Consider the following 26,539-nt stretch of genomic DNA (forward strand, 5'->3'; position numbering starts at 1 on the left):
CCGAAGTCAAGTGAGCCCCAACTCTCTAAACATTCTCCTTTTGCAGTGAACCCGGCTGGGGGCGCTGGGGGGCGAGAGGAGGCTCTGGGTCTAGAACACCCCAGGTTTTTGTGCGCCCTTCTCCCCCCAACCCTGTTTTTTCCACCTGTGCCCGGGACTGGATGAGGGGGACAGTGTCTGTGTGTGCTCCCCGGCCCAACCCGGAAGACCACGTTCCCGCAAAGTGCTCATCGCACGGCTAGGGAACCGTGTTTCCCGACTGCGGGCCCCCAGCGTCCCCGGCAGCGGAAGGCGCGGGCCCTTTAAATCCTCCGGGGCGGCGGCGGCGGGCCGGGAATGACATCAGCGGGCGGGCCCGGGGCTCAATGGGAGCCGGCGGGCGCGCGCCCGGAGGGAGCGCGCGAGCCGGCGGCGGGGGCGGGCGGGCAGGAGGGCCCGGAGGAGGGAGGCGGCGGCGGCGGCGGCGAGAGCCCAGAGCCAGAGCCCGGCCGGGGCCGAGCGGAGAGGAGCGCGGCGGCGGCGGCGGCGGCGGCTGTGCGGGGAGAGGCTGGCGCGCCGGGCGGCTCCGCGAATCCTCTGGCATCCGCCCCGGCGGGCCGCCCCCGCCCCTGGCAGCCCCCAGACCAGCGGCCCGGCACCGGCGCCTTCCCGGCGGGGTAAATATTTGGGGACCGAGAGGTCTCGGAGGGGCGCAAACCCAGGGGGAAACGGGGATCCCTCCGCCTCTTTGTTTTTGCGCGAGAGGGAAAGGAAAGGAGGGGAGGGGAGGGAAGGGGAGGGCGGACACCCGCGTCTTCGCACTAGGGAACGGAGGGGGGGGCAGTCCGGGAGCCGCCCGCTCGGCCCGGCGAGGACAAAGGCGCGGCTGGGGCCGAGGAGGAAGAGGAGGGTGACTATTATTTTGCAGGCTTGCCTCGAGGAGCCCCCCCCCCAGGTCCGGCCCGCCTCCCCTCCCCCAGCTGGATCCTACAAGGCCCCAGGCGGCTGCAGGGGCCATCCTGGTCTGTGATTTGGGGATATCGAGGGAGGAGGTCCGGGACTGAGGTGCTGGGGGCACCCACCACTGTTGATCAGAGCTTCTCGGCCAAACCCTGGGCTTCTGTCTGTCTGTTTCACCGGACAATCAGCAGCGCCTCCCCCACTTCTTTCCTGGCTCCGTGCTCCAGACCTGGGGGTCAGCAAGACTACTCCCGAGTGTTGGATGGGGGCGCTTGGGGGCCCTGAGGTGAGGGGGTGTGTGGTCACCCAGCCACCGATTCTGTTTTCCTTTGTGGAGAGAAAGAAAGGGGTGGGGGTTATTTATCATCGGATTCTCTCGTTTCTGCGTGTGAGAAATCCATGTTTTGCAAGTCTCTGTGGAACAAAACTCTGCGCCTGGGTATCTCTAGAGAAAAGATTCCGAAGCCCCTCTACACACCCAAACTCAAAGTGGGGTGAGCCCCCTCCCCAACTTTCCCTTAGTTTTCTTGCATATGTTATTCTTGGCACAGCCTTTCTAAGCGAGGACCTGGGGAGAAGGGAAACGGATCCAGAATGTCTAAGTTGCACCCCCAATTGGCTGTTTGGGGCTCCTTTGCCTTCGTGTCTAGGATGTCCCTTCGGTTTTTATTCTAACGGTCCAGTGACAAAGGTCCTGTGGGGGGGGGCAGGGAGTATGAAAACTGTCCCTATGCTGTGTTGCTTGGTAGTTTGTCTAGTTGTTTTAACCAGCTGAAACTCCGGAGTCTTTTTTATTTTTTTTCCCTAATACTCCGTTTATTCCCCCTCCCCCCCTTGGGAGAAGCAGCAAAGAACTGCAGAGCCTCTCCCATTCCTGACTCAATCCTTTCTCCTTTCCTCCTGGAGGCTTTTGGGGGCCAGTGCTGGGACAGTCTAGGCTCTCCCTGGGGTCTGGGTGGCCCAGAAGGCAGTTGTGGTTTCCTGCAGGGCCCATGGTTTGAACCCTCTCTTCTCCCCTTCCCTGCCAGCAACCCGGTGAGTGGGGAGGGGCTGGGGGTCATGTGCAGGGTATTTATGTAAGATACCCAGACGGAGGGCACAGGGTATTTATATAACCCGGCGTGGGTATTTATGTAATATAGGATGCGGGTGTATTTATGTTCCTTTCGGAACCTGCGGCTTTCCCGGCTGCCATGTGTGGTCTCTGAATTGACGTTGGCGGAGCACAGACTGGGGGGGTGTTTGTGTGTGTACACACCCGTGCTCCCCCCTTGCGGGGCTCACGCTGTATGCTGTATGCCTGCTCTCTATCTTTTTTTTGGAATGTACACAGGTCAGTGTGGATGTAAGGTGTGTGGTGTGTGAGTTTCCTGCAAATGTGGAGTGTGTTCAGCTGGCAGCCCTGGCACCTCAACTGGGACCAGCCAGGCATGTGGGCAGAAGCCCTTGGTTGAGAGCCCAGAGTCTCGCCAGCCCTGGGGTGGAGGCTACTTCCTTGTGGCCATTGGGGAAGGGCTAGTGGCAGCTCCCTGGAAACCAAGTGCTGGGGCTGGATATCCCTCCTGGGCCCGAGTTCCTGGCGCCTCTGCCAGGTGGAGAGCTCCAGCCTGACCGTCTGTGGACTGCGTCTCTCCCGTCTCCCCCGGGTCTGGCTTTGGGGGCTAGCACTTGGCATGGGAAGGGGCAGAGTCTCTGTGCCTAGCACAGTTGCTTTTCCATCTTCCTTTTTGCCTTCTGGCCCTGGCATGAGATAAGTCTGGTTTCTGAATGTTCGAGGCTGCCAGGTAGGATGGCAGGAACCCTGTGTGGGTCCTAGGCCAAGAGACTGCCACTAACTTGCTGCTGAAGGGTGTCGGGCAGGGGTGTGACAGAGGCCCTTCTTTTTTTTCTCCCCTTTTTCCGCCGTCCCCCACCCCTGCACCGTTTCAAGCTGCTGTTTCTCAGTCTAGTTGTGTAGGGACACAGCGCCCTGGCCCAGGCTGGTATTAGGAGCCTTGTGTAGTCAGTCGGTTGGCCACAGAACCGGTGACCTCGGTGTTAGGAGCACAACGCTCCAACCACCTGAGCCACCGGGCTGGCCCATGCCCTTCTTGATAGTCTTCTCTGTTGTCCCTTTTGTAGACACTCTCGAGACCTTAGGGGTCCCCCCATCCCTCTCCCTATTTCATAGTCCACCATTCCCTATCCCTCCGCAGCAAAAACCGCCTTCCATCTGTCGAGTTTCCTCCTCCACTGGCCAGGACCCCAGAGTACTACCCAGACCTTTGCCCCAGGCCAGAGCAGAGGGGTCTCTACCAGGGACCCTGATGTCCCACAGGCTTGGGCACCCAGGTTGGGGCACAGGAAGTAAGGAAATTGGAGGCTGAAAACTTGGCTTTGGTCTCCTCAGTTGCTCAGTTGCCCTCTTAGGAGACCCTTCTAAGGGTCCCAAACAGTCCATCCAGAGAAATGTGTACAGAGCGTCCTGTGTGAGTTTGTGGTACTGCGAGGTAGAGGCGGGGATGAACGGAAGCTGGAAGGAGGTGCCTCTCCTGCAGGGCACACTGCAAACTGGCATGGTCTGGCCTCTGGGAAGACCAGGGCAGCCTGTAGAGGCCTGGCCTCCAATTCTTGGTGCTAGAAGCATGGGGCAACCCTGTGATTTCTGAGGAGCTCCTTAGGGACCTTCTGTTCAACTTGCCCTCCCATCCCTGGAGGTTGGAACTTGGTGGTGGTTGCCATGGTAGCACCCCAGGATGACGGCTCCTGCATCCCCCCTCCCCATCACCCCCTTTGTCTTTGGTTTTTCTTTCAAGGTCTTGGACCATTGTGACTGGCCTGCCCCTGAAAGGCTTCTCTTGGAGGGTCCCCAAACGAGGGTCGCCCAAAGTTTCCTCCCGGGCCTTGTCTCCAATTCCACCTTTTGCCTGGCTCTGCTGACACCTTTTCTAAGCCTGCCTCAGCCATTGCCCACATGTGGAGGCTCCTGGGCCACCTGACACCTGGTTGCCCTCAGGCAGAGCAAGGCCAGATCCCTTCCTGGGCAGTGGGAGGGAGAATGCCGGTCTTCCAGTTCCTTGTGGCTTTGTCCGGTCTTTGATGGGGAAGAGGTGGGGTCCAGTGGCCTAGGCCCCCTTCCCAGCTCCCCGCTTCTCTAACCCACGTTTCTGTTTCCCTCCCCAGCCAGAGTGAATCATGGAGCTCCGTGTGGGGAACAAGTACCGCCTGGGCCGGAAGATCGGGAGTGGATCCTTCGGAGATATCTACCTGGGTAAGTTTCCCTGGCTCCAGCTCAGTGCTTCTGGAGCCCCTGGGACAGCCTTGGGGATCAGGAGAAGGAAAGATGCCCGAATTTCAGGCTCTGAAGTCAGAATTTGGCTCTGGGGCTGCAGTGGCATGTTTTGGTCATTTTGTGCCCAAGGCCATCCCTGGTGGGGAGGGAAGAAGCAGGTTAAGATGAGGCAGGCTGAGGGGCTCCTCGCACAGACAGGGCGGGGTTCCTGGTTGCTGTGGGCTTGGCAGAGAAGGGTATTTTTAAGTCTGATTCCAGCTGTGGATGCCCTGGGTCTCCAGCTGGGCGTGGGAAAGCCCAGGCTGGGTGAGCACCCCGTCTCTTGCCTCCTGGGAGATGGAGCTGGTGGACAGAGAGGCGTGGATTACTGCTTGCTCCAGCGACACCCCCTTCCTGCGGTCCAGCCTCCTGGAATTCAGCCTAGGCAGGCTTCTGAATGACGCAGGCTCCCCAGTAACCTCAGGGGAGGCGGGGGTCTTAGCTTTTAGGATCTCTCTCTCCGGATGTGCTTCCTGTTGAAAGTCTGAGTTTGCTCTCATTTAAACAAATCACTGTCCTTGCCCCAGGAGTATAGAGGCTTGTGCCTTAGAATGCCACTTTGCCAGTCACCCAAGGGACGAGGTCAGGGGTCCTTGCCCTTCCTTTGCAGTTGTTGATCGGGGGGGTAGATACTGTGTTGGCAGTCGTGAATTGGAGTTGTTAGAGCATGGTGGCCACCCCCTGGGTTTAGCCTCACTCCTTGGACAATAAATAAGTTCTGTCCTGGCCAGAGGAGACCGACAGGTCAACGTGCCGAGCTCGTTGATTCAGAACTTGGGGGTGGGCGGTGGTTCCCTTTCCCTGCCTTCTTGGGTATGAGCTCTGCTCATCAGTGAGCCACCCCTCCCCCATCGGAGGGGACAGGGAAGGGGCTGTGCACGTCCTCTGAGCACATACGTGGTGCTGGGCAAGGCCCTGCTTGAACATGGCCTCCCCTCATAGCTGCTTCTGGAGATGGCACCGTCCTGTCACACATCAAGAAACAGGAACATCATGGTCAAGTTGTCCCCCCAGGGTTTCTCTCGAACACTAGAAAAGGCAGGCTTTCTACCCAAAGCCGTCGGTATGAGTGAGAGAATGTAGAAGACAGAACATGGGAGGGAGACATCAGACAGACGCAGCTTCCCGGCCTGGCTTCGTGCAGCTGCTCAGTGTCCCCATCTAGAAAGTTTGTGTGATGACGATGCCTGGCTGACCGAGTTGTCATGAGGCACAAATGACATGGTACGTGGAAAAGCACTGTACACTGCAAAGTGCCCGCTGGATTGTACTTCATTGCTGAGAACCCCGTAGCTCACTCTCCTCTGTCGACGTGGCTGGAGCTCAGAGCAGAAGGAAGGAACAGTGCAGGTTGGAGCTGCTTTCCAACTTTTCTCTGACTCTAAGCTCCTCTAGGGTAAGAGACATGAGGTGTGTCTCCCCTCTCCCTTCTGCCCAGCATGCGGCTTGCCTGAAGTGGGTATTTAGTGAAGGCCTCTCAAATGGATGAATAAGGAAATGGGTCTGTCACATGCAAAGGCGTATGAAGTGGCCTCACTTAGAGCAGGGTAGAAGGAGGTTAGGATTTTCGGGCAGGTCCAGATTCAGGTCCCCATTCTGCTCATTTGCTGTGTGACCTGGGATTTATCACTTTCTCTCTCTGAGCCTCGGCACTCTCATCTGTGAAATGGGGTACCCATGTCCTTACTGTTTGTGAAATTGGGGTGAGTTTAAAGGATCCTTTTATCATGGAAGCTCTTGGGCTCAGGACCGAAGCCCGGAGCCCCACTGGCTTGAGGACAAAGGGCGCAGAGAGGCATCTTTTGGCACAGATGCACACCTGCTCCTTCATAACACCCAATCCGGGGCCTTCTTGTTACAGAAGGGAAATTGAGGCCCAGAGAGGGGAAGGGGCAGCCCAGGGTCATCAGAAAGCCAGTGTCCCTGGTCCATGTGGCAGGATCTCCCTGGGGCAGGACTTCCTGTCTACCCAGTAGCCATCTAGTTCATTTGCAAAATTAGGGCCAGATTTACTCCTACTATACAGGCTCTGGAGTAAATTCTATAAGGGTTTGGATGCTGGCGTTTCTTTTACTAGCTCTATGCTCTTGAGGCAAGTGATGACCTCTGCCAGCCTTGGCTTTCTCATCTGTAAAGTGGGGGCGTGAGGCCTCCACAGTGATGAGAAGTAATGTGATCACGGTGTGCCAAACACTTGCTCGGACCAGCAGTAGTGCTTTCACATTGTGTCCTCCCAACCCTCTGTCTTAGTCGGAATTTGCTACTGTCAAAGTATCTAGGTCCTCTTGTGGGGTAGGGAGCCAGTTCTCCCCTGGCTGCCCAGCCTTCATCGGGTGCTTGGGCTTTGGGGGTCCTGGCCTGACACATGACACAACATCCTGCCTACCCCCTGGGCCCCTGTCTTGCTGGCATGGTGATGGTGGTGACTGCAGGGCTCCCTGGCTGGCCTCGCTGGCTCCCTTTGTTCAAAGCTCTGGCCACATTCTTGTCGCCGGTGCCAGTGCCAGGGCCTGACTCCAGATGGCCTCTGCAGGTGGGGCTGGGTGTGGCCTCCAGGCCCTGCTTTCCAGGATTGACTGACGGCTCATTATGGCTGCAAGGCCCACAGCTCCTCTTTGAGCCCCTCCGCCCCCTCCCAGCGGCATCATAAGGGGACACCAGGAGAGTGGGCCCAGCTTTGTTTGTTAGGGCCTCAGATTGGCTGCATGGGGTCCAGAGCTGGCCAATCCTGTGCCCACTCTGCCAACCACTGGCCATGTGTCCTTGGGAACTCTCTAGACCTTCTAGTCTCTGGTCCTTGGTTCTAAGTGGGGAGGGAATGGTGTTCCCCACCAGGTGGATGTGGGAGTATTTCATCCCCTACCTACAGTCCAGCCAGGTCCCTGATTGTGTCCATGTGTCCCTGTGGGTGTCCCAGCAAACCCCAATGTGAAGCTGGCCATCCTCCTCCCCACCTAGAACTACTCAGATCCCAGACCCTTGGGGGCAGGCCCGGTCCAAGCCTTCTCTGTGCGCGTTTGTTTTTCAAACTGGCCCATCCTGTCTGTATCTAACTGATGGGCCGCCTCTGCCGCCCCTGCCCTGGCGCTTCTCACTTAGTCACGGTTAGCCGTGATTCCTCCCACAGAAGGTGAGCTGAGCTCCTCTAGGCAAGGCTGCCTCAGCTGGTCTGGGGCTCGATATGTATCTGTTGCTTGAATGAAAGAGACGCTAAGGAATTGGAATATAAAAAAAAGCAGGGGCGTTGGGGCTGGGTTTCGAATCCTGGCTTTGCCCCAACCAGGGCTGTGTGATCTCGGGCCAGTTCCTTAACCTCTCTGAGCCTCAGCTCAGCAGTTGTGAAAATTAAGGGAGATCAGAGAAAAGAGTGGCAGCTTCCCAGTAGAATTCAGAGACATCGAAGGGGTCTGGTAGTGCTGGGACCCCATTCAGGAAGGCAGCTGTGGCAAGTTTGCAGCATTTGGTGGCGGTCAGAAGACTTTGCCTTACTGTTTTGGTCCTTGTCCCAGGAAGTTATGTGGCATTTAGTCATTGACCTTTGGTGTCTTGGTTTCCACATGTGTAGACTAGAGATATAAATAGTAGTACTTGCAGGATGGTGTAAGAGTTCAGGGGTATAAAGGGCTCCTTCTACGCCCCACCTCCTCATCTTGGGGCAGGGCGCTTTCCCCAGCACCTCTCCTCCGTGTACACATACATTTGCTGAATTGGAAGTGCTGAAGGCCCTGCCCCAGCCTGAGCCGAGGTGGGGGGACCACCATCAGCTCTTGATAGTGGCAGCAGCCTTGGGTCAACCTCTCTTCCTCTCCAATCCTTGCACTAGTGGGTCTCAATGAGGGGAAGGGGGGCATTTTGTCCCACAGGGAACATTGAATAAGATCTGGAGACGTTTTTGGTTGTTTCAACTCAGGGAAGGTACTGGCAGCTAGTGGGTATCTGTCAGGGATGCTGCTGAACACCCTACAGTGCTCAGGACAGCCCCCCCACAAAGAGTGTCAGTAGCAGAGAGGCTGAGGAACCCTGTAATCAGACATCTGCTCCTGGCTCCCCCCTGGAGTCTCAGGCGAAAGGCCAGAGATCCTTCCCATCTCTCCTGTTTGTTCCCTCTTCCAGTGTCGTCTTCAGCTACCACTCAGGGTTTACTGCACCCCCGCCCATCAGGGCTTTGCTGGTGCTGTGACCGCTGTCTGGCACAGTCCTCCTGAGGCACCAGCAACCCTTGCAGCCTTCCCTCCAAGGAGGCTCTCCTTTCCCTGCCACGTGCTTATCCCCTCTTCCTTTCCTCCCAGTGGCCTGCACTCTGTTAGGACGTCTCAGGCTCATCTAATGTTCTTTGAGCACTTCCTGTGCATCAGGCACACTGCTAAGCCTGCTGACACCTCAAAACAACCTAACGAGCTAGGTGGTATCATCCCCTGGTTTACAGATGGGGTGCTTAGGGCTCAGAGGGATAACGTGACTCACGAAGGTCCCCTGGTTAGGAGGTGGCAGAATCAGGATTTGGGCTCTGGAGCCCACACTCTTAACCTCTGGTAGTGGGCGGGGCATGTCCAGAGGACTGCAGTGAATCCCAGCTCCTTCCTGCCACATCCCACTGTCTCCCGGGACGTGTGTGGTTGGCTCTCCCCAGTGATGAGTATTGATGTGTCAAAAGCACTTTACAGTTTGCAACGCACTTTATCTCCCATTGCTCACTGGATTTAGTAATCTATTTTTTTTTAATTTAAATTTTATTTTATGTGGCTCAAAAATGAAAACACACAAAACCAAAACACAAAAAAAAACGCACTCGGTGAAAGAAACCAGTCACAGAAGATCACGTGTTGTATGATTCTATTTCTATGAAATGTCCAGAATAGAGACATCTCTGGAGACAGGAAGTAAATTAGTGGTTGCCTAGAGCTGGGGGGTCTGAGGGAGATGCGAGTATTTGGGGATGATGAAAATGTTCTAAAATTGTGGTGATGGTTGTACAACCTTGTGACTGTACTAAAAACCACTGGATTGTACACTTTAAAGGAGTAATTGTATAGTATGTGAATTATATCTCAACAAAGGTGTAGGAAAAAAATGACAGCCCATTTAACATAGTATCCAGTGAGATGCAACTCCACCTCCTGTCCCGCCCGCCCCCCCAGCCAGGATGGGTCCTCACAGGTTCTCATGTTTCTTTTCAGTGTTTCTTTATGTAGATACAACTAAACACAGATACATATTATTTCCCCACTTTGTTTTCTTCTTATTTTTACTGAAAGGACAGCCTAGAATACAAAGTGTTCTCCACTTTGCTTTTTCACTTCCTGTATCTTTGAGATCTTTCTACTTCTGCACTGAGAGAGCTTCCTCATTCTTTCTCCATTGTATTCTGTTTTGTGGATGGGCCATTCTTTCTTTAACCAGTCCCCAGAACATTTGGGTTGTTTCCAAGCTTTTGCTCTTGCAAACAACCTACCATGGACAGCATGGTCGAGGTCCTGTTTTGCACTGTGCAAGGGTGTCAGGTAAATTCTGGAGTAGGGGCTGGGTGGTGACCAGTCGTCCCCCAGCGGGGATTTACCAGTGCACACTTGGACCACCTGGGGAAGAGTACCCACCGCCCCACAACAGACAGGCACGCATATTGTCTTATGGTGGGCTTTTGCCAATTGTAGGTGAAAAATGGATCATTTTCAGGATAATTTTAGTTTGCATTTTTCTTTCAAGGACCTTGACCATCTTTCATATGAGTGAGCCATTTTTGTATTAATGATTTCTTTCTCTGTGGAGTGTCTGAATCTTTTACCCTATTTGCCATTGAGGTTTTGGTCTTTCCTCCCAATTTGTAGGAGCTTGTCATATAGTAGTGATACGACATTAGCTCTTTACAGCTAAGAAGAATGACAAATAATGTGTTTGGTAGGATTTTGTTTCTAGTGTTTTTACCAGGTTGTAGGGATTCCTTTTTTGGGAGGTGAGGAAGCCATTTTTTTTTAATGGCTTCTGGATTTAAAGTCAGGGATAAAAAGCCTTATCCACTCCAAAGTTAAAAGGCAATTCTCCCTTCTTCGAATATTTCATTGTTTTATTTTTTAAAAACATTTCAGTTGTTTTATTAAATGTTGAATAGATACAAAAGAATACATGTAAACTCTGTGCAGGGGTCAGGCACCCTTTCCACTACCCACTTGGAGGAGGGTATGGCTGTCCCCTTGAGGGCCCCTGGCTCCCCAGCTGGTCCTGTCCTCTGCTTTCCCTTCACAGAGGTAACCACTGTGTGACATTTTAAATGATTCCCTTTTGTTCAAGAACTTGATCACACGTTTATGTCCCTAAACTGTATGTATTTTAGTGTTGCATGTTTTGAAATTGAGACAAATAGAAATGAGCTTGCATTCCTGTCTCTTCCTTCCTGTTTTTTTTTTAAAAATTGAGGTAAAATTTACATAACATAAAATGAACCACTTTTAAAGTACACAATTCAGTAGCATTTAGTACATTCCCAATGTTCGGTAACCACCACCCCTATCTGGTTCCAAAACATTTTTATCACCCCAAAAGAAAACCTTGTGCCTATTAAAAAACATGTACTCCCTATTTCGCTCTTTCCTGCGCCCCTGGCAACCACCAGTTTACTTTCTCTGTTTGTATATTTCATATAATGGAACCATACAATATTTTATCATTTGTGTCTGGCTTCTTCACTTAACATGATGTTGTTGTTTTGTTTTGTTTTTTAAAGATTTTATTGGGGAAGGGGAACAGGACTTTATTGGGGAACAGTGTGTACTTCTAGGCCTTTTTTCCAAGTCAAGTTGTTGTCCTTTCAATCTTAATTGTGGAGGGTGCCGTTCAGCTTCAAGTTGTCCTTTCAGTCTTAGTTGTGGAGGGCGCAGCTCAGCTCCAGGTCCAGTTGCCTTTGTTAGTTGCAGGGGGCACAGCCCACCATCCCTTGCAGGAGTCGAACCAGCAACCTTGTGGTTGAGAGGACGGCGCTCCAACCAACTGAGCCATCTGGGAGCTCAGCGGCAGCTCAGCTCAAGGTGCCTTGTTCAATCTTAGTTGCAGGGGACGGAGCCCACCATCCCTGGCGGGACTCGAGGAATTGAACTGGCAACCTTGTGGTTGAGAGCCCACTGGCCCATGTGGGAATCGAACCGGCAGCCTTCGGAGTTAGGAGCACGGAGCTCTAACTGCCTGAGCCACCGGGCCGGCCCTGTTTTTTGTTTTTGTTTTTGTTTTAATTTTTTTATTGGGGAATATTGGGGAACAGTGTGTTTTTCCAGGGCCCATCAACTCCAAGTTGTCCTTCAATCTAGTTGTGGAGGGTGCAGCCCAGCTGCAAGTCCAGTCGCGGTTTTCAGTCTTAGTTGCAAGGGGCGCAGCCCACCATCCCATGTGGGAATTGAACGGGCAACCTTGTTGTTGAGAGCTCATGCTCTAAGCCATCCAGCCGCCCCAACACGATGTTTTTAAGGTTCATGGATGTGGCAGCATGTGTCAGTACTTCATTCTTTTTTATGGCAGCATAATATTCCCTGCACAGTTAGACACTGTTTACCCACACAGCCATTAGTGGACATTCGGGTTGTCTCCACCTTATAGCTCCTGTGAATGGTGCTGCTCCTTACACTCTTGGACTCTGTGTTAAGGTGCTGGGAGCCAGCCCTGCAGCCGTCCTCCGCTCCTTGACGCGGCCCGGTGGCATTGCTCTGTGTGACCGCATCGCCATTTAGCCTTTCTCCTGCTATTGGACGTTTGGGCCGTCGTTGCTGTGTCCATTCTTGTCGTGTCCTCCTGGCGCTCACACGTTTCTGAGAAGCATATACTTGGCAGTTGACTTGCTTGTTCAAGGGTTCGCGTGTGTTCCGCTGCACTCGATGCATGTCAATCTGATTTCCAAAGTGCTCATGCCAACTTACCGCACCTTTTGGTTTTTGTACAAACTGGTGCTGCACTGGGGACTTCTCCGGCTGTGTGGTTTGAGCTGTGGTGACTTTTCTCAGCTAGCTGGCCATTTGTTCCCAGGACATTTATTGCACAGCCCCATCTTTCCGCCTGACTCCAGGGGTCAGCTTTCTCTTCTCTTCAGTTCTTCAGTGGTCGTGTCCTCCTCTAGACGTGCCGCTTTGTCTGTGTGTGTGCTGAGACCACACTGTTTTCGTTGCTGCAGCTACAGTGACGCCTGGCCTGAGAAGGAGGCGGCCTCTCAGCCTAGCCCCTGGCCCTCCAACTCAGCCCACCTGTTAGTATAGCGGGGGAAACTGAGGCAACGTGCAGTTTGGATTTGAGTCTTTCTCGTGACTTTCTGAAAACAGATCGTTGCCCTGCCCCATTCTCTCCTCCGCGGCCCAACACCCCACTGACCGCTCCTCTGTCCAGCTCACAGCCCCCACTCTCCAGGATAAGGTTCCCTTTCCGTGGTCTGTGAGCCTTTTGTGGCCCTGTCCACCCTCACATCCAGCCTTCTTGCTGCACTGGCATGTGGTTCTCTCAACTGTCCCTGGTTCCTCACCTTCTGCCCAAGCTGGGCCGGGTGCCCCCTCCGCTTCCCTCGGATACAGTGTGAGCCCTCTGCCACCTTTGCAGCCTCCCCCAAGGGGCACTTAGCTGCTCAGATGCAGACACAAGTTGGTACTGGCGTGGAGCTGCCCGTCCCGCTGAGGGTGACCTTGTCCCTTGTTTGCAGGTGCGAACATCGCTTCTGGTGAAGAAGTGGCCATCAAACTCGAATGTGTGAAAACGAAGCACCCCCAGTTACACATCGAGAGCAAGTTCTACAAGATGATGCAGGGGGGAGGTGAGGGCCGGGAGGGGTCCTGGCGGGTGGGGTGGGGAGCCTGAGGAGTTGGCTCTGTGCACATGTGCTGGGGGAGAGGGGAGTCCGGGAGAGACCGCTCCTGGCAGCCCCTGACAGCCCCGCTTCCCGGCCGCAGTGGGAATCCCATCCATCAAGTGGTGCGGGGCCGAGGGCGACTACAACGTGATGGTCATGGAGCTGCTGGGGCCCAGCCTCGAGGACCTCTTCAACTTCTGCTCCCGCAAGTTCAGCCTCAAGACGGTGCTGCTCCTGGCTGACCAGATGGTGAGTCCTCCACTGGCCCACCCCGGCTGGGGGGCTGTGGGCCCTGCCAGGCTTGCTGCTTCCCTTCCAACCTCTGCTTCCCCATCGTGCCAGTGGGCACAGGGTACCAACCCTGCCTCCTGCCTCTGGAGGATGCCAGAATAGGAAGCAGTGATAAGGGCACAGGACAGGTGTGGTTCCTGGACCAGGTGACCTTAATCATTGGCTGTAAAATTGGCGGGGGGTGGAGGGGTGGGGGTGGGGGAATGGAAGGGAGAATTAAATGCAGATTTCCAGGCCCAACGCCAGACCTGCTGGGTTAGGCTCCTGGGGAAGGACTTGGGACTCTGCCCGCAGGTGATTGTAAAGGTGTGATCACACAGACCTGGGTCCTCTCCCAGTGTGGTGACTGTAGGTGAGCTAAGCCTCTCTGAGCCTTAGTCACCTCAGGGGAGAGTCTCCCCTTTGCTGCGTTGCTGTGGGGTCAGGTGGGACACCACACAGTGCCCAGGCCAGAGCAGGTGCCCACTGACAGGCAGTCCTTAGGTCCTAATGCCCTTTATAAACTCAAGGGAGGAAAGCCTTTTTAAAAATATAAAAGCATAGGCTTTTGGACTTGGAATGGTCCGTGGAGATTGTTTCGCAGGGGACTGGGTCTGTGGCTGACCTGCAGAAAGTCTACAAACATCCTGCGATTTTAGGCTAAATTAGTGTGTATGCCGAGAAGGGTTGTCAGATTCTCAGGATGTGGCACTGACAAAAGGTTTAGGACAAATACTCAGCCAGGCCAAATGAAGCCTTTGCTTTACAGAAGCCTGAGCCCCAGAAGGACTGACCTACCAGAGGACATATTGTGTGCATATATGTTAATTAAGGTGTTTTGTTTTGGTTTGTTTTTGTCGAATTGTTTAAAGAAGGGCCTGTGTGTATGCCTGACTTTGTTGTCCTTTGGAACCCAGGGGCCAAATCCTGTCTTCTGTGCTTCATCTCTGTCACCCTTTCCATGTTTAGGCTTCATCGGTGCTCACTCTTCTCCCTTCCCCCATCTGGTTGCCAGAGCAACATTTGAAGTGCATCTCTGACTCTGGCTCTCCAAGTCCTCTGAGGGTGTAGAGAGCCAGGCAAACGAGGCTTCGTTTCCAGATCTCACCATGAGCTTTCCGACAGCCTTGCTCTCTTTTCCTGACTCCTAGTAAACTTGGTGAAGTCCTCCTCTAGAGATCCTCTCTAATGTCACTTCCTCCAGGAAGCGTTCCCTGACCTGCCCTTTGAAATCCTCTTACACAGTTGCGCACAGCTCTTTTGCCCCCGCCCAGGGCAGGCCCCGTGTATGTGTGTTCCACCTGTGGCCCACGCCCTCAGCCCCAGTCCAGGGCCTGGCCCAGAGTGCTTGGTGAAGGCCTCACCGTGGCGCGCTCGCTGAGTGACTTGCTGTCCTTCATCCCACCGCCTCAGATTAGCCGCATTGAGTACATCCACTCCAAGAACTTCATACACCGGGACGTCAAGCCTGACAACTTCCTCATGGGGCTGGGGAAAAAGGGCAATCTTGTGTACATCATTGACTTCGGCCTGGCCAAGAAGTACCGGGACGCCCGCACCCACCAGCACATCCCCTACCGGGAAAACAAGAACTTGACTGGCACTGCCCGCTACGCCTCCATCAACACCCACTTGGGCATCGGTGAGTGAGGGAGGCCCCGGGGGCAAAGTGCACCCATGGGCTGCTGGCCAGGGCCCTGGCTTTCTGCAGCCTGGCTAGTTCCCCCACTTGCCACTAAGTCAGGGCTTCTTGACTTTCAGAGAAGAGCTTCCTGACTTTCATGCTGAGCACCTTCACATGCTTACTTCACCTCCACAGCAGCCTTGTAGAGTGGGCGTGGAAGTTTCCCCATTTCTATAAGGGTGGGAAACGCAGGCTCAAGGTTGCTTTAGGTCATGCGGGTTAGCAGGTGCCCAAGCCGGACTTGACCCCAGCTCTGTCTGATGCCATAGCCTGTGCTCTATCCACGAGGTAGGCCAGGCAAGGAGGCACCAGGGTCGAATGAATGAAGGCCTGAGCTGGGAAAACTAGGCCCAGGTTGGGTCGAGAAAGTGCAGCCTCAGGCCCCTTCTCTGTAGAAGGAGTGATGCAGTGCCTGTTTGTAACAGGGTTGCAGCAAGCCAGCATGCGATTGGGGGGTGGGGGCGTGCTAGGTGCACAGGGTGAGCTATTTCCCCTCAGTGAAGAAACGAGTCCTGGAGGAGGGGGTCCTCGCCTTCATTGGCCAGGAGCCCACGTTGACCCTGTCCCTCACCTTGTTCTTCACTCCCTGTGCAGAGCAAAGCCGTCGAGATGACCTGGAGAGTCTGGGCTACGTGCTCATGTACTTCAACCTGGGCTCCCTGCCCTGGCAGGGCCTCAAAGCGGCCACTAAGCGCCAGAAGTACGAACGGATCAGCGAGAAGAAGATGTCGACGCCCATCGAGGTCCTCTGCAAAGGCTACCCCTGTGAGTAGCCCAGTTGGGAGCTGGTCAACTGGGGACCCCCGACGCCCTTTCTAAGGGGAAGATGAGGCCGCACAGAGTCTGTTCTGGGCAACCACGCCCCTTGACACCAGAACACTAGTCACAGGCCCAGGCACATTGGGAGGCCTGGCTATTAAATAGCCGGTATTCCCCGACTCAGGCTCCTGCCTCCTCTCTCAAGGGCTGAGGAAAAACTAGTCTTTCCTTCTCCCGAGTCTTCTTTACCCTCATGGAACAATTCATTTCTGACAATAGAGTCACCAAATGTGTGGGTTTCCCCCCCACTGAGCAGTTCTCTGCAACACCAGCCGGGTGTCCTACTGTTTAACTCAGTTCTGACGCTGTCACCTGGAGATAGTTTCAGATCCCACAGATTAAAGGCTCGGTCCCACGAGGCTGTTCCCACCATACTTCAGACGACAATCGCCAGTCCAGGTTGCCACCTGTTCTTCTGACCAACTGGCTATAAATCTGCAGTTCCCATGAGGTTCCCGTGTGGTTCCCCTTCTTGAGTTCGATGAATTTGCTAGAGCAGCTCACAGAACTCAGAGACATGTTCAGCAGTTTATTAAAGGATCTGATTAAAGGATACAGATGAACAGCCAGATGAAGCGCTACACCGGGCAAGATCTGGGGGGGCTCCCAAGCACAAGAGCTTCTGTCCCCGTGGAGTTGGGGTTTGTCTCCCTCCCTGTGTCGATATGTTCACCCACCAGAAGGTCTCCAAACCTAAAACTATTGGCATTTTTATGGAGGCTTCGTCATGTAGGCATGATCAATTATTAACTCCATTTCAAGGCCCTTTCCCTTTTCTAGAGAAGTTGGGGGGTAGGGCTGAAAATTCCAAGCTTCTAATCATGACTTGGTGTTTCTGGTGACCAGCCCCCATCCAGAAGCCACCCAGAGTCACCTCATTAGAACAAAAAAATGCTCCTGGTGTTCTTACCACTTAGAATTCACAGGGTTTTAGGAGCCCTGTGTCAAGGACAACAAGGTCAAAGACTAAATATTAGGACAAGAGGTGTTCTTATCACTTAGGAAATTACAAGGGTTTGAGGAGCTCTGTGACAGGAACCAGTGTGTTTCCTATTATTTCACAATGGCCCTCTCATCCCTAATTTTCAGAGGAGGAAGTGGAAGTCTTCGTCCTGTGGCTTAGATCATGTTGAGAGTTCCCACCGGGCTCTCTCGGCTGTCCTTTTGAGTTTTTGGCAGTTACTGATCTGCCATCTCCACGACCCCCAGAGTGCTTGACAAGCGCAGGTGACGAGCTGTGAACGGGGGTCCTGCAGCGCCAGCTTACTGCAAGGGGAGGCTCTGCTCACGGGCAGGTTAGGGTTTCATCACCATAGGGAGGACCATAGTTCTGTTCTCTCTTCATCTTGCCTCCTCTCAGATTGAAAGTATTTGTAGGGACAGTGGGTGGATATGACAGCCGCTGGCTGCTGGGGGCCCTGGAAACATGGGCCTCACCGTGGCCTCTTCTGTCCCTGTAACCCCCTCCAGCTGAGTTCTCAACATACCTCAATTTCTGCCGCTCCCTGCGGTTCGACGACAAGCCCGACTACTCCTACCTGCGTCAGCTCTTCCGTAACCTCTTCCATCGGCAGGGCTTCTCCTACGACTACGTCTTCGACTGGAACATGCTCAAATTCGTGAGTCACCTGGAGGCCAAGGCGGGCTTGGGGGACTGGACGGGGACGGCCCTGACTCATAAGGCCAAAGTGACCTTGTGGTGGGCGGGACTCCCGAAAAACGGGAGCTATGAGCTGGACCATGCAAGTGACCACACTGGGGTCCCAGAGCCCCCACGCGCCCCCCACTCCTGTCTCATCAATGCTGAAGGCATGTGCCACTTTGGTCAGCAGGGCCCAGGCAGGGCGCCACCTCCCACCAGATCCAGGAGGACCTGGTTGGGCCTCCGGTCCCTCCTAGGCGCCCGCGGCCGGGCGTGGATGGCACTGGCAGGCCCCCCCGCTGTCCTGATCATGGCCTACACCTTCCTGCTCTTGTTGTTCTGCACGTCCCAGGTGGCTGCCTTCACTGTGGTCCCTCTGGCCAGCATGGACCCATTCAATGTGGTTTCCTTCTTCCTGGTCACGGGCCCCAGAGCCTTGCTAGGCGGCTGTTCTGTCTCCCTCTTTTGAGAGTCTTGGGGGGTGGGATGGGGTGGGGAGAAGCGGTCATCAGCTGTGCCTGGAGCTCAGGAATCTGAAATCGTATGATTTGTTTCACGTCTCTTCTGGAAAAGGGGGCTTCCTCGAGCCAGGCTCAGCCCCATGACAGCGAAGCTATTGCACTGCCCTGCCCCCGCCCCCACCCTGGCACTGGGCCCACGTACTCACCCACATACTGGTAAGGACCCTCCAAGGCCTGGTCTTTCTAAGATTTACCACTTGGCCGGGCGAGCACAAGAGGTTGAGCCTCGGCTGTGCTTTCTGTATCCCTTCCAGGTGCCCGGCGCCCCTGGGCACCCAGGGCCCTCCAGATAGGCTGCTGGAGGAGGTGGAAGAGCTGTGCCCCCAAAACTACTGTCCTGTGGTCTGGACTCCAGGGCCCCTGTTTTGACAGCACCAGGTGTGCCTGAGCCCATCGGGGCCAGGCCTGAGGTCCCTTGGCGTAGTGGGGGGGGTCACTGGAGAGGGCATGGTGGAGAAGGTCCTGTCATGAGATTCTTGGGGATGAATCAGCTGCTGGAGGGATAAACAGAGCCTGAAGGAGGGATGAAGTTCGCTGCCCTGCGGGGGCCTGGGAGTGGGCTCCAGGAACAGCCTCATCCAGACCCCGTCGGCGGCCTCTGTATTGAACCTGAACTCATTAAATGTCCCCCACCTGTACCGCGCTTCATTCTGGTGTGCCTCTCCTTTCATCGTGGGTGCCTTTGGCCCACTGTGGCCGATGGCTTAGGACTGAGGCCTTGTTCTCCTGGACATGGGGCAGCACGTGGATTTGTGCCCCCTTCTTTCTGGGTGTCAGACAGTGGCCTGGTACTATTCCCTAAGTGGGACAGAGGTTGGGCAGAGAACGGGGGTTCTCCAAGCCAAGGGACCCCAGGGGGGAGGGTGAGAGATGGGCAGTGGTGCACCTATAACTAGACCTTCCACCTGAAGCGCGGCCAAGGGCCAGGAGCCAGTTATTCTTGCCACAGGGCATTGCTCAGGGAGTTTGGGCACAGGGCACTCGCTCATTGTATAGAAGTCATTCCAGAGTCCGGTTCTGGGATGGGCTTGGCCTTTCTCTTGATATAGCTCCAAAAATGGATTTTGTATTGTCTAGGCCCGTGTCATTCAACGTGGCAGCCACTGGCTACATGTGGCTAATTTTAATTAATTAAAATCAATCAGAACTGAAAATGTAGCTTCTCCATCATATTTGCCACATTTCAAATTCTCAGGAGCCACAAGTGGCTGGCTAGTAGCTGCCACATCTGGCAAGGCAGACGTGAATATGTCCATCATCACAGAAAGTTCCGTGGGATGGTGTTACTCTTGGGGCTCCTCACAGAGCCTCTTGTGGGACCATCGGGCCGACAAGATCTTGTCACAGGTCAGGCCAGGAGCACCCTCCCCACCCATTGCTCGCACTCTGACCCCTTCCTGGGGTCCCATATGAAGCAGGCTCTGGAGTCTGAAGCTAAGCAGAGGTGCCAACAATCTTATCTTGAACGCACCAATCTCTGACTTGAAGGCCATCAGACTACATAAGTGGGCGCTTTTGACTTCATCACCAATGTGGTGAGCCCAGCCATCCCCGGGCAGCAGCATCTGCAGACACATGATGGGGCTGGAGGAGGTGGAAGAGCTTTCACCCTGAAGCCAGGACCTTCCCACCCCACCCTACCCTGCTGGAAGCCTTCACCAGCACCTGCTAGCAGACTGGACACCGTGCTGGGCATCACGGGCTGCAAACCATTCTGCAGGAAGGATCCCGCTCTTTACTGAGAGCTTTCCTCCTTGGAGCGGTCACTGTACAGCACATAGTATCAGGGCCCTGGGATCTCCAGACGCCTGGAGCCTCAGCCGCTGCTCTCAGCACACGGAGCCACTGTTCCGAGGTCCAACCAGCCGGCCAGGAAGAAACTCAGTGCAGCCAAAAACAGGTCCCCACAGCACGGGTGGACGCCTGTGTGCCTTTGATCACAGGCAAATCTTGTGGGCAAATAAAAACCGAGAGACCTCCCTGGTATGCGTTTCTTGAGGTGTCACTTGGGTGGGATGGAAACATGGAGAGTAGGTCACCTTGTGCTTCAGGGCTGGCTTTGGCTTGAGCCTGCTGGGTCACACAGGGCAGGGGCAGTGCACCTGTGAACGAATCACTTAGTGTCATGGAGCCTCAGTTTCCCCACGCAGGGAATGAGTTCCTACCTGCCCACAGGAGGTTTCATGAGTGGGTTCTGCAGCTCTTCTCACTCAGATTTTGTGTGGTTCTGGCTGAGTTGCTCTCTCTGTCAGCCTGTAACTGAGTAGGTGGGAGCGCAGGGGGAGGACTGGAGATCAGAATGTAGAGCCCTGGTGGTTCCAGGCCTGCCTGCCTGGACAGGCTTGTGGGTGGGAAGACTGGGGATGTTTGTTTCTAGAATGTTCTGCCAAGTCATCTGGAGGCGCAGAGGGCAGAGCAGGACTGAGTGGCAGAGGCCCAGCTCTGCTCTGGGCTGTGTGACCCCAGGCAGGTCATGAGAACTCTCTGGCCCTGGGTTCCTCGCTAGGATTCAGGGGTCATTTTGACCCCCAGCCACTACCTCACAGAAGTGCTTAAAGGCAAGCCCCCTTACCCCCATCCCCAAGGACAGTAGGGCCTTCTTAGCCAGTTCCCTGGGAGAGACACGGGCTTGCAGGGGACCGCACCCCGTGGCCCTTGAGCAGGCGCCAACTCAGCCCACAGCTCTCTCCACAGATGCGGCCCCCCTCATGCCAGCCCCCTGCCCTTCCCTGTGGACGACCCCAGGACCAACTAGGTAACGCGGCCAGGCGCCGCTCCCATACCGTGCTCTTCTCTCTGGGCCTTTCCCCTTTCCTCCTGCACTGGGGGTGGCAGTGGCTGGATGGCAGGGTCCTTGGGGGTTCACGTACCCCTTCTGCCCCAGCCTGCCTGCTGGGCCGCTTTTTCCTCCATGGGACTTCTAGCCCGTTCCTTTTCCAGCTCCCCCGAGTTCCCATCCTAAGGCAGGCAGCATCTGTGTAGGTCCCCTGGGCCTCCTGGTGGTGGCCCCCACAGCACCTTCCAGAGCCATTGTCAGGTTCAGAGGCAGGGGATGAACAGCCCTTTGAAAAGATCCCCTGGCTGGGAGGCCTAGTTTAAGTCCAGGCCTGGCCTTGGCTAGCCTTGTAACTCTCTCTGGGCCTCTGAACACCTGCGCTGCTATGCTGGGAAACCTTGAGGAACCGGGAGCTCTGTATATAGAGGGGGCCCAGGTTGGGAGGGCCAAGGAGTGCCCTTGGCCATCCTGAGGGCAGTAGTCCTCCTAGCCTCGACTGGTGCCATGAGACCAGGATAGAGTGACCTCCCTCTGTCTCCCACATCCAGCTTCCTCCTTCCTCTGGGCATTTTTTGGCTGTTTTTCTGTGCTGTGTGATCATGGGTCATTTCTAGGTCTCTTGGGCTTCCTGCTTTGTGGGGAGGAGGTTGGACTAAAGGGTTTCTGCGATGCCTCTTCCCTGAGATGCCCACCTGGCCTCCCTCCCCCTGTTCTGCCCTGTGGGGGTGCTGGATCCCCCAGCACCCTGACTTCACAGGGCTCACCAGGTCTTACCTTGCCATCCCCACAGGGTGCAGCCCGAAACCCCGAGGACGTGGACCGGGAGCGGCGAGAGCACGAGCGCGAGGAGAGGATGGGGCAGCTCCGAGGGTCTGCGACCCGGGCCCTGCCCCCCGGCCCGCCCACAGGGGCCACCGCCAACCGGCTCCGCAGTGCTGCCGAGCCTGTGGCTTCTACTCCAGCCTCCCGCATCCAGCAAGCTGGTGAGCGGGGACCTCGGGCAGTGGGCCCGGCCCAGGGGGCACAGGGCAGCCAGGGTCCTGGACACTGAGGGGGGCTTCCTCCTGCCTCACCCTCTAGGCAATACTTCTCCCAGAGCGATCTCACGAGTCGACAGAGAGAGGAAGGTGAGCATGAGGCTACACAGGGGCGCTCCTGCCAACGTTTCGTCCTCCGACCTCACCGGGCGGCAAGAGGTTTCCCGGATTTCAGCCTCACAGGTGAGCTGCCCTTATTCCAGCCCTTCTGTGCCTCAAACTGAGCCAGAGACCCCCAGGCATGGAGTCAGGCCTTGTGGTTCAGCTTTTTCTCCTCCGCTGATTCTGTCCAATAACCTTGGAACAAGCCCCTTTTGTTGAGCAGGGTCTTAGCCTCATTAAATCCTCTGAGGTCTGATTAGCCCCGTTGAGCAAAATCAGAGGTAGCTTGCCCCAGCAGGTAGTAAAGCTGGGATCCAGCCTGGATGGGGCTCAGCCTGGATGGGCAGCAGGGTGCTCACAGTGGAGAGGCTTGTAGTGCCTGCCATTAGGAAGCCCCCACAGGTCCCAGTCTGCACAGGATAGAGTGTGGGCAGATCTTGTCTGGTGACCCCGCTTAGGGGTTGTGTTTGGACTAGGAAAGTTGGGAAGGAGGAATCTGTGGTTGACCAAGGAAGGCATCCGGGCAGAGGTGGGCAGGAGACCCGCTCTGGTCCTCCTGCCTGCAGTGGAGAAGCCTCAGGAGGACGGGCCTCAAGGGCTGTGCTTCCAGCAGCCAGACTCCCGTGTGACCCGGAGCAGCTGCTTTGCCTCTCTGGGCAGTATTCTTACCTACATCCTAGGGTCATTGAGATCACACACCCCTTCCTTGGCTTCAGGGCCTGGTGGGGTGGGGTGGAGCTGGTGGGGAGAGGCTTGCCACAGTGCCCTGCCAGCAGCTTATCCTCCTCCCCCTTTCTCTGCCTTTCCTCCCAAAGACAAGCGTGCCATTTGACCATCTTGGGAAGTGAGGAGGAACCACTGTTGGACCAGTATTTGCTTAGGTGAGTTCACGTCTGCTGCAAACGCAGCCTAGCGATGTATAGAAATACCCATGGCTCCAGGAGGAGACCAGTGTGTGTTGTGGAGCGGTGAGGAGAGTGACAGATGGTACCAGGGACCCCAGAACCAAGGGTCTTGAGGGGAGTTTAAAACCTCGGAGCCTGCCCGACTCAGGGCCAAAGCATCCTCTGAGCAGGCCTGGCCCACACCAGTTAATTTCTTCTGGAAACCCCTTCTCTGTCCTTGGGCTAGTCTTCCACACCCCCTTTGCCTTGACATATTCTGGAAGGTTGGTTCCTAGCAGAGACTGAGCCCAGGGGCCCATACCCTGACTTCCCCAGGGCTTTAAGCCCTGTCTCAGCGGTCTGGGCTGTTAAATGCTTTAACTCATCAAAGCACTTAAAACAGGGCCCTGTACTTGGGAGTTTACCTGCTGTCAAAGAAGGCGCTTGGCTTCCACAAGCCCAGGAGGCCCTCTGGCCAGCGTGAACCTCATGTGATTTCCATGTCAGCACAAGGCCTTGGGGTGGCATTTAGCAGCCTTCCACTCTAGGGCTGGCTCGTGAAACGGGAGGTGGCAGGGGGTTCTTTGGGGGGTTGTGAGGGGAGGTCTGAGCTCCCTGGGGGATATGGGCACCACAGGCCGGGTGCATTAGAGCGGGGGCATAAAGCCGGGCTGACCTTCGTCAGACCTCGGGCCCAGGAACCAGCCTGTCCATGGCCAATGTGTGAATGGGGTGGCTGCTCACCAAGAAGACAGAGGAAAGAGATTGATTGTGTTCTTCCTGTGAAAATGGAGCACCTACTCTGTGCCCCAGAGGGGGACCAGCTCAAAGACTTGGGGACAAGGAGAACAGGCGCTCGAGGCGGTCTGGCAGATGGGTGGCCACAGGCAGTGCCCCTAATCTGTCTTTTTTCTCCCATTTTCAGTGTCTTCACTGTATTTTCTTTTAAAAAAACAACAACAAAAAGATGGGGGAAAAAACCACTCAAAAGAACAAAAAAAGAGAAAAAAAACCCAGCACAAAACCGACGATGGATTTTGTTTCTTTGATTTTTTTTTTTTTTTTTTTTTTTTTTTTTGCCAACTGCAAGAAGATGAGATGCCCTCAGCACCGAGGATTCTTGTCCCTTTGCATTTCCCGCTGCCCATAACCTTCTGGCTGCCAAAGCCTCCCACACATAGAGCTACATGTGCCAGACGCCAGGCCCTGCCCCAGCTGACGCTAACACCGGCTAGGAGGGGAACATGTCAGCCATGAGGGTCCTGTGCCATCAGGAGGTGGCCTGAGGAGCTTGGGGGAACGGTTTGATGGTTTGGTTGGTCGGCAGCAGGTCCCACCAGATGTTCTTGAGCCTCAAAACGACAGGAAACACGCACAGCCCCCACCCCGAGATGACCATGGCTGACTTTCTGTGTGGGCTTTTTCCAGTGTCCCTTTTGGAAAAAGGAGTGTTTGGGTCCCTGTTTGCCTTTCCACGGAGACTTTAAAGAGTGGGTGATGAGGTGGTGGAAGCTGAGATTCCTTGTGTGCATGTGTGTACCATTGTGACCTGTATCTCCCAGGACAGCAGGGGCCCTCCCCACCTTCAGGCCGAATTTCTGTTCTCATCCCCCTAACAAGGACACGGGGTTGGACGTTGACCTCCATGTCCCTCAAGAAGGGCACAGAGGGTCCTTGCCACCACCGACCCCTGCGACTGTCATCAGCCTGTGGCAGCCCTGTCCCCCTCTCCTGGTCTTAGGGCAGAATCCGTGGAGACTACTTCCCAGAAAGCATCTGGCTCCTGGGTTGTTAAATGAATTCCCTGGTCCTGACACCCAGGGCCGCCCCTCCTGGGGGCGGGGCGGAAGAGCCTGGGGAGGGAGGAGGCTGGGTCAGGGTGAGCCTGAGTCAGGGCTGGGCGCTGGATTTATCCATCCTTCCTAGTTAACACCCCGTTTTTACTTTATTTTTGTTTTTTCCGTGTGTGTATTTCCTAATTTATTTACCTCTGTTTCCCCTTTCTTCTTTTTCTTTTTTTAATTAAAGAGCAAAGCTTTTTATTACTTTGTAATTTAAAAAACTGAAAAAAAATACTGAAGAACTTTGGGGGGAATTTTGTACTTTTTTCCTGTGTAAATATTGGACTTTTTTGAGCTTTATTGTGGTTGTTAATTTGAAGTAATAAAGTAGAAAAGGATAAAGTGACACGGACAGCCTTCCGTCCACCTTTTTGTTCTGGGGTTTCTCCCCAGCAGACCTGGGAGCGGGTATGGCTGGGGATTAAACCAGTGCTTCAAAAAACTATAAAGGCACTACCTGGAGATTCTGACCCAGGAGGGCAGGGCTGGGGCTTGAGAGTCTGCATTCTAACAAGCTCCAGGGAATGCCCACGTTCCAGGACCACACTGAGTAGGAAAGTTGAAAACACTCTTCACAAGATTGTCTTATCCACATAAGAATCCTGAGGTCTGTTCATCTCTCTGGCTTCATGTGGGGAAATAGTACAGAGGTGAAATAATTTGCCCAAGGTCACAGCTCTGGTGGCAGAACCAGAATTTGAACCCCGCCATTGTCCAAGGAGCCCTGCCATTGTCAAAGAAATCCTGCAAGCGAGGGCACTGGAGTCTGGTTCCAAAGGTGACTGTGCCACAGGTAATCCTGGATGGTTCCTTCAGCCAAGCCTTGATAAAGGGCAGCCCTCAGCTTGGACTGCCTTTGTCTTACCAGCTTATAAAACCATCTGTCTAATAGTCTGCATTTATCCAGCACAGTTTACTTTCCTATTTCTCATTACCCTAAGCCCTTCTGGCCCCCTTCAGGACATCTGGCTGGACGTCTGACATCAAACACTAAGTGTGAAGTTATCAACTATGGGCCCTGAAGAAAAAATGTAAGGAGCTAATCTTTTTTAAAAAATCTATCTTTTGTAGTGAAAAATCTTAGTTTCTAATAACACAAATGTGCTTATTTGCTGTACCCTACAGTATATGAGGTGTGACAATTAACTTCGTAAACTTATTTCAACGATGTGCTAACCTTTTTCGATATCAGGGGATTATTCATTACGAATTTGTACCAGTGGGACAAACAGTTAACCAAATTTACTGTTTGGAAGTGCTGAAAAATCTGCGCAAAAAAGTTACACAAAAACGACCTGAACTTTCTGCCAACAATTCATGGCTCTTGCATCACAACAATGCACCAGCTCACACGGCACTGTCTGTGAGGGAGTTTTTAGTCAGTAAACAAATAACTCTTGGAACACCCTCCCTACTCACCTGATATGGCCCCCAATGAATTCTTTCTTTACCCGAAGATAAAGGAAATACTGAAAAGAAGACATTTTGATGACATTCAGGACATTAAGGGTAATACGATGACAGCTGTGATGGCCATTCCAGAAAAAGTTCTAAAATTGCTTTGAAGGGTGGACTAGACGCTCGCTTCGGTGCCTAGCTTCCCAAGGGGAGTACTTCAAAGTGACCATAGTGCTATTCAGAAATGAGTATGTAGCACTTTTTCTAGGATGAGTTCACAAGCTTAATTGTCCGACCTTTGAACATAAGTTTCAAAGTTACAATTTTAATATTACCACTAAAAAACCTATGGAGTAAAGAATTTGTAAGTTTTTTTGTCTTTAATATATATCACTAAGGATGTACTGTCAGAAGTGAGTGGAAATAATTCTTTTCTCTGTATGGTCCTTATTGACTGTAATGACTTAGTGCACCAATTTTTGGGTTAATTTTATTTTTTGGAGA

General features: G+C 54.2%; 1 protein-coding gene across 5 annotated transcripts; it reads left to right on the plus strand.

Moving 5' to 3' along the window:
- Positions 1–468: 468 nt before the first annotated feature.
- CSNK1E (casein kinase 1 epsilon) lies at positions 469–24,983 on the plus strand. Of its 5 annotated transcripts, none has more exons than XM_033117421.1 (12): positions 472–656; positions 4,102–4,189; positions 12,915–13,025; positions 13,162–13,310; positions 14,745–14,973; positions 15,610–15,780; positions 17,305–17,453; positions 20,680–20,752; positions 21,564–21,756; positions 21,854–21,993; positions 22,728–22,793; positions 23,722–24,983. In XM_033117421.1, the coding sequence occupies exons 2-11, from the start codon at positions 4,114–4,116 to the stop codon at positions 22,742–22,744; spliced, it is 1,308 nt and encodes a 435-aa protein (XP_032973312.1). In that variant the 5' UTR covers positions 472–656; positions 4,102–4,113; the 3' UTR covers positions 22,745–22,793; positions 23,722–24,983. The 5 variants fall into 5 exon arrangements, with proteins under 5 accessions (XP_032973317.1, XP_032973312.1, XP_032973314.1 ...); XM_033117423.1 differs by having other exon boundaries at positions 20,692–20,752; XM_033117422.1 differs by lacking the exon at positions 472–656 and adding an exon at positions 872–1,225.
- Positions 24,984–26,539: the final 1,556 nt, after the last annotated feature.

Source organism: Rhinolophus ferrumequinum, chromosome 10, assembly GCF_004115265.2.
Source record: "Rhinolophus ferrumequinum isolate MPI-CBG mRhiFer1 chromosome 10, mRhiFer1_v1.p, whole genome shotgun sequence".
NCBI lineage: Eukaryota > Metazoa > Chordata > Mammalia > Chiroptera > Rhinolophidae > Rhinolophus > Rhinolophus ferrumequinum.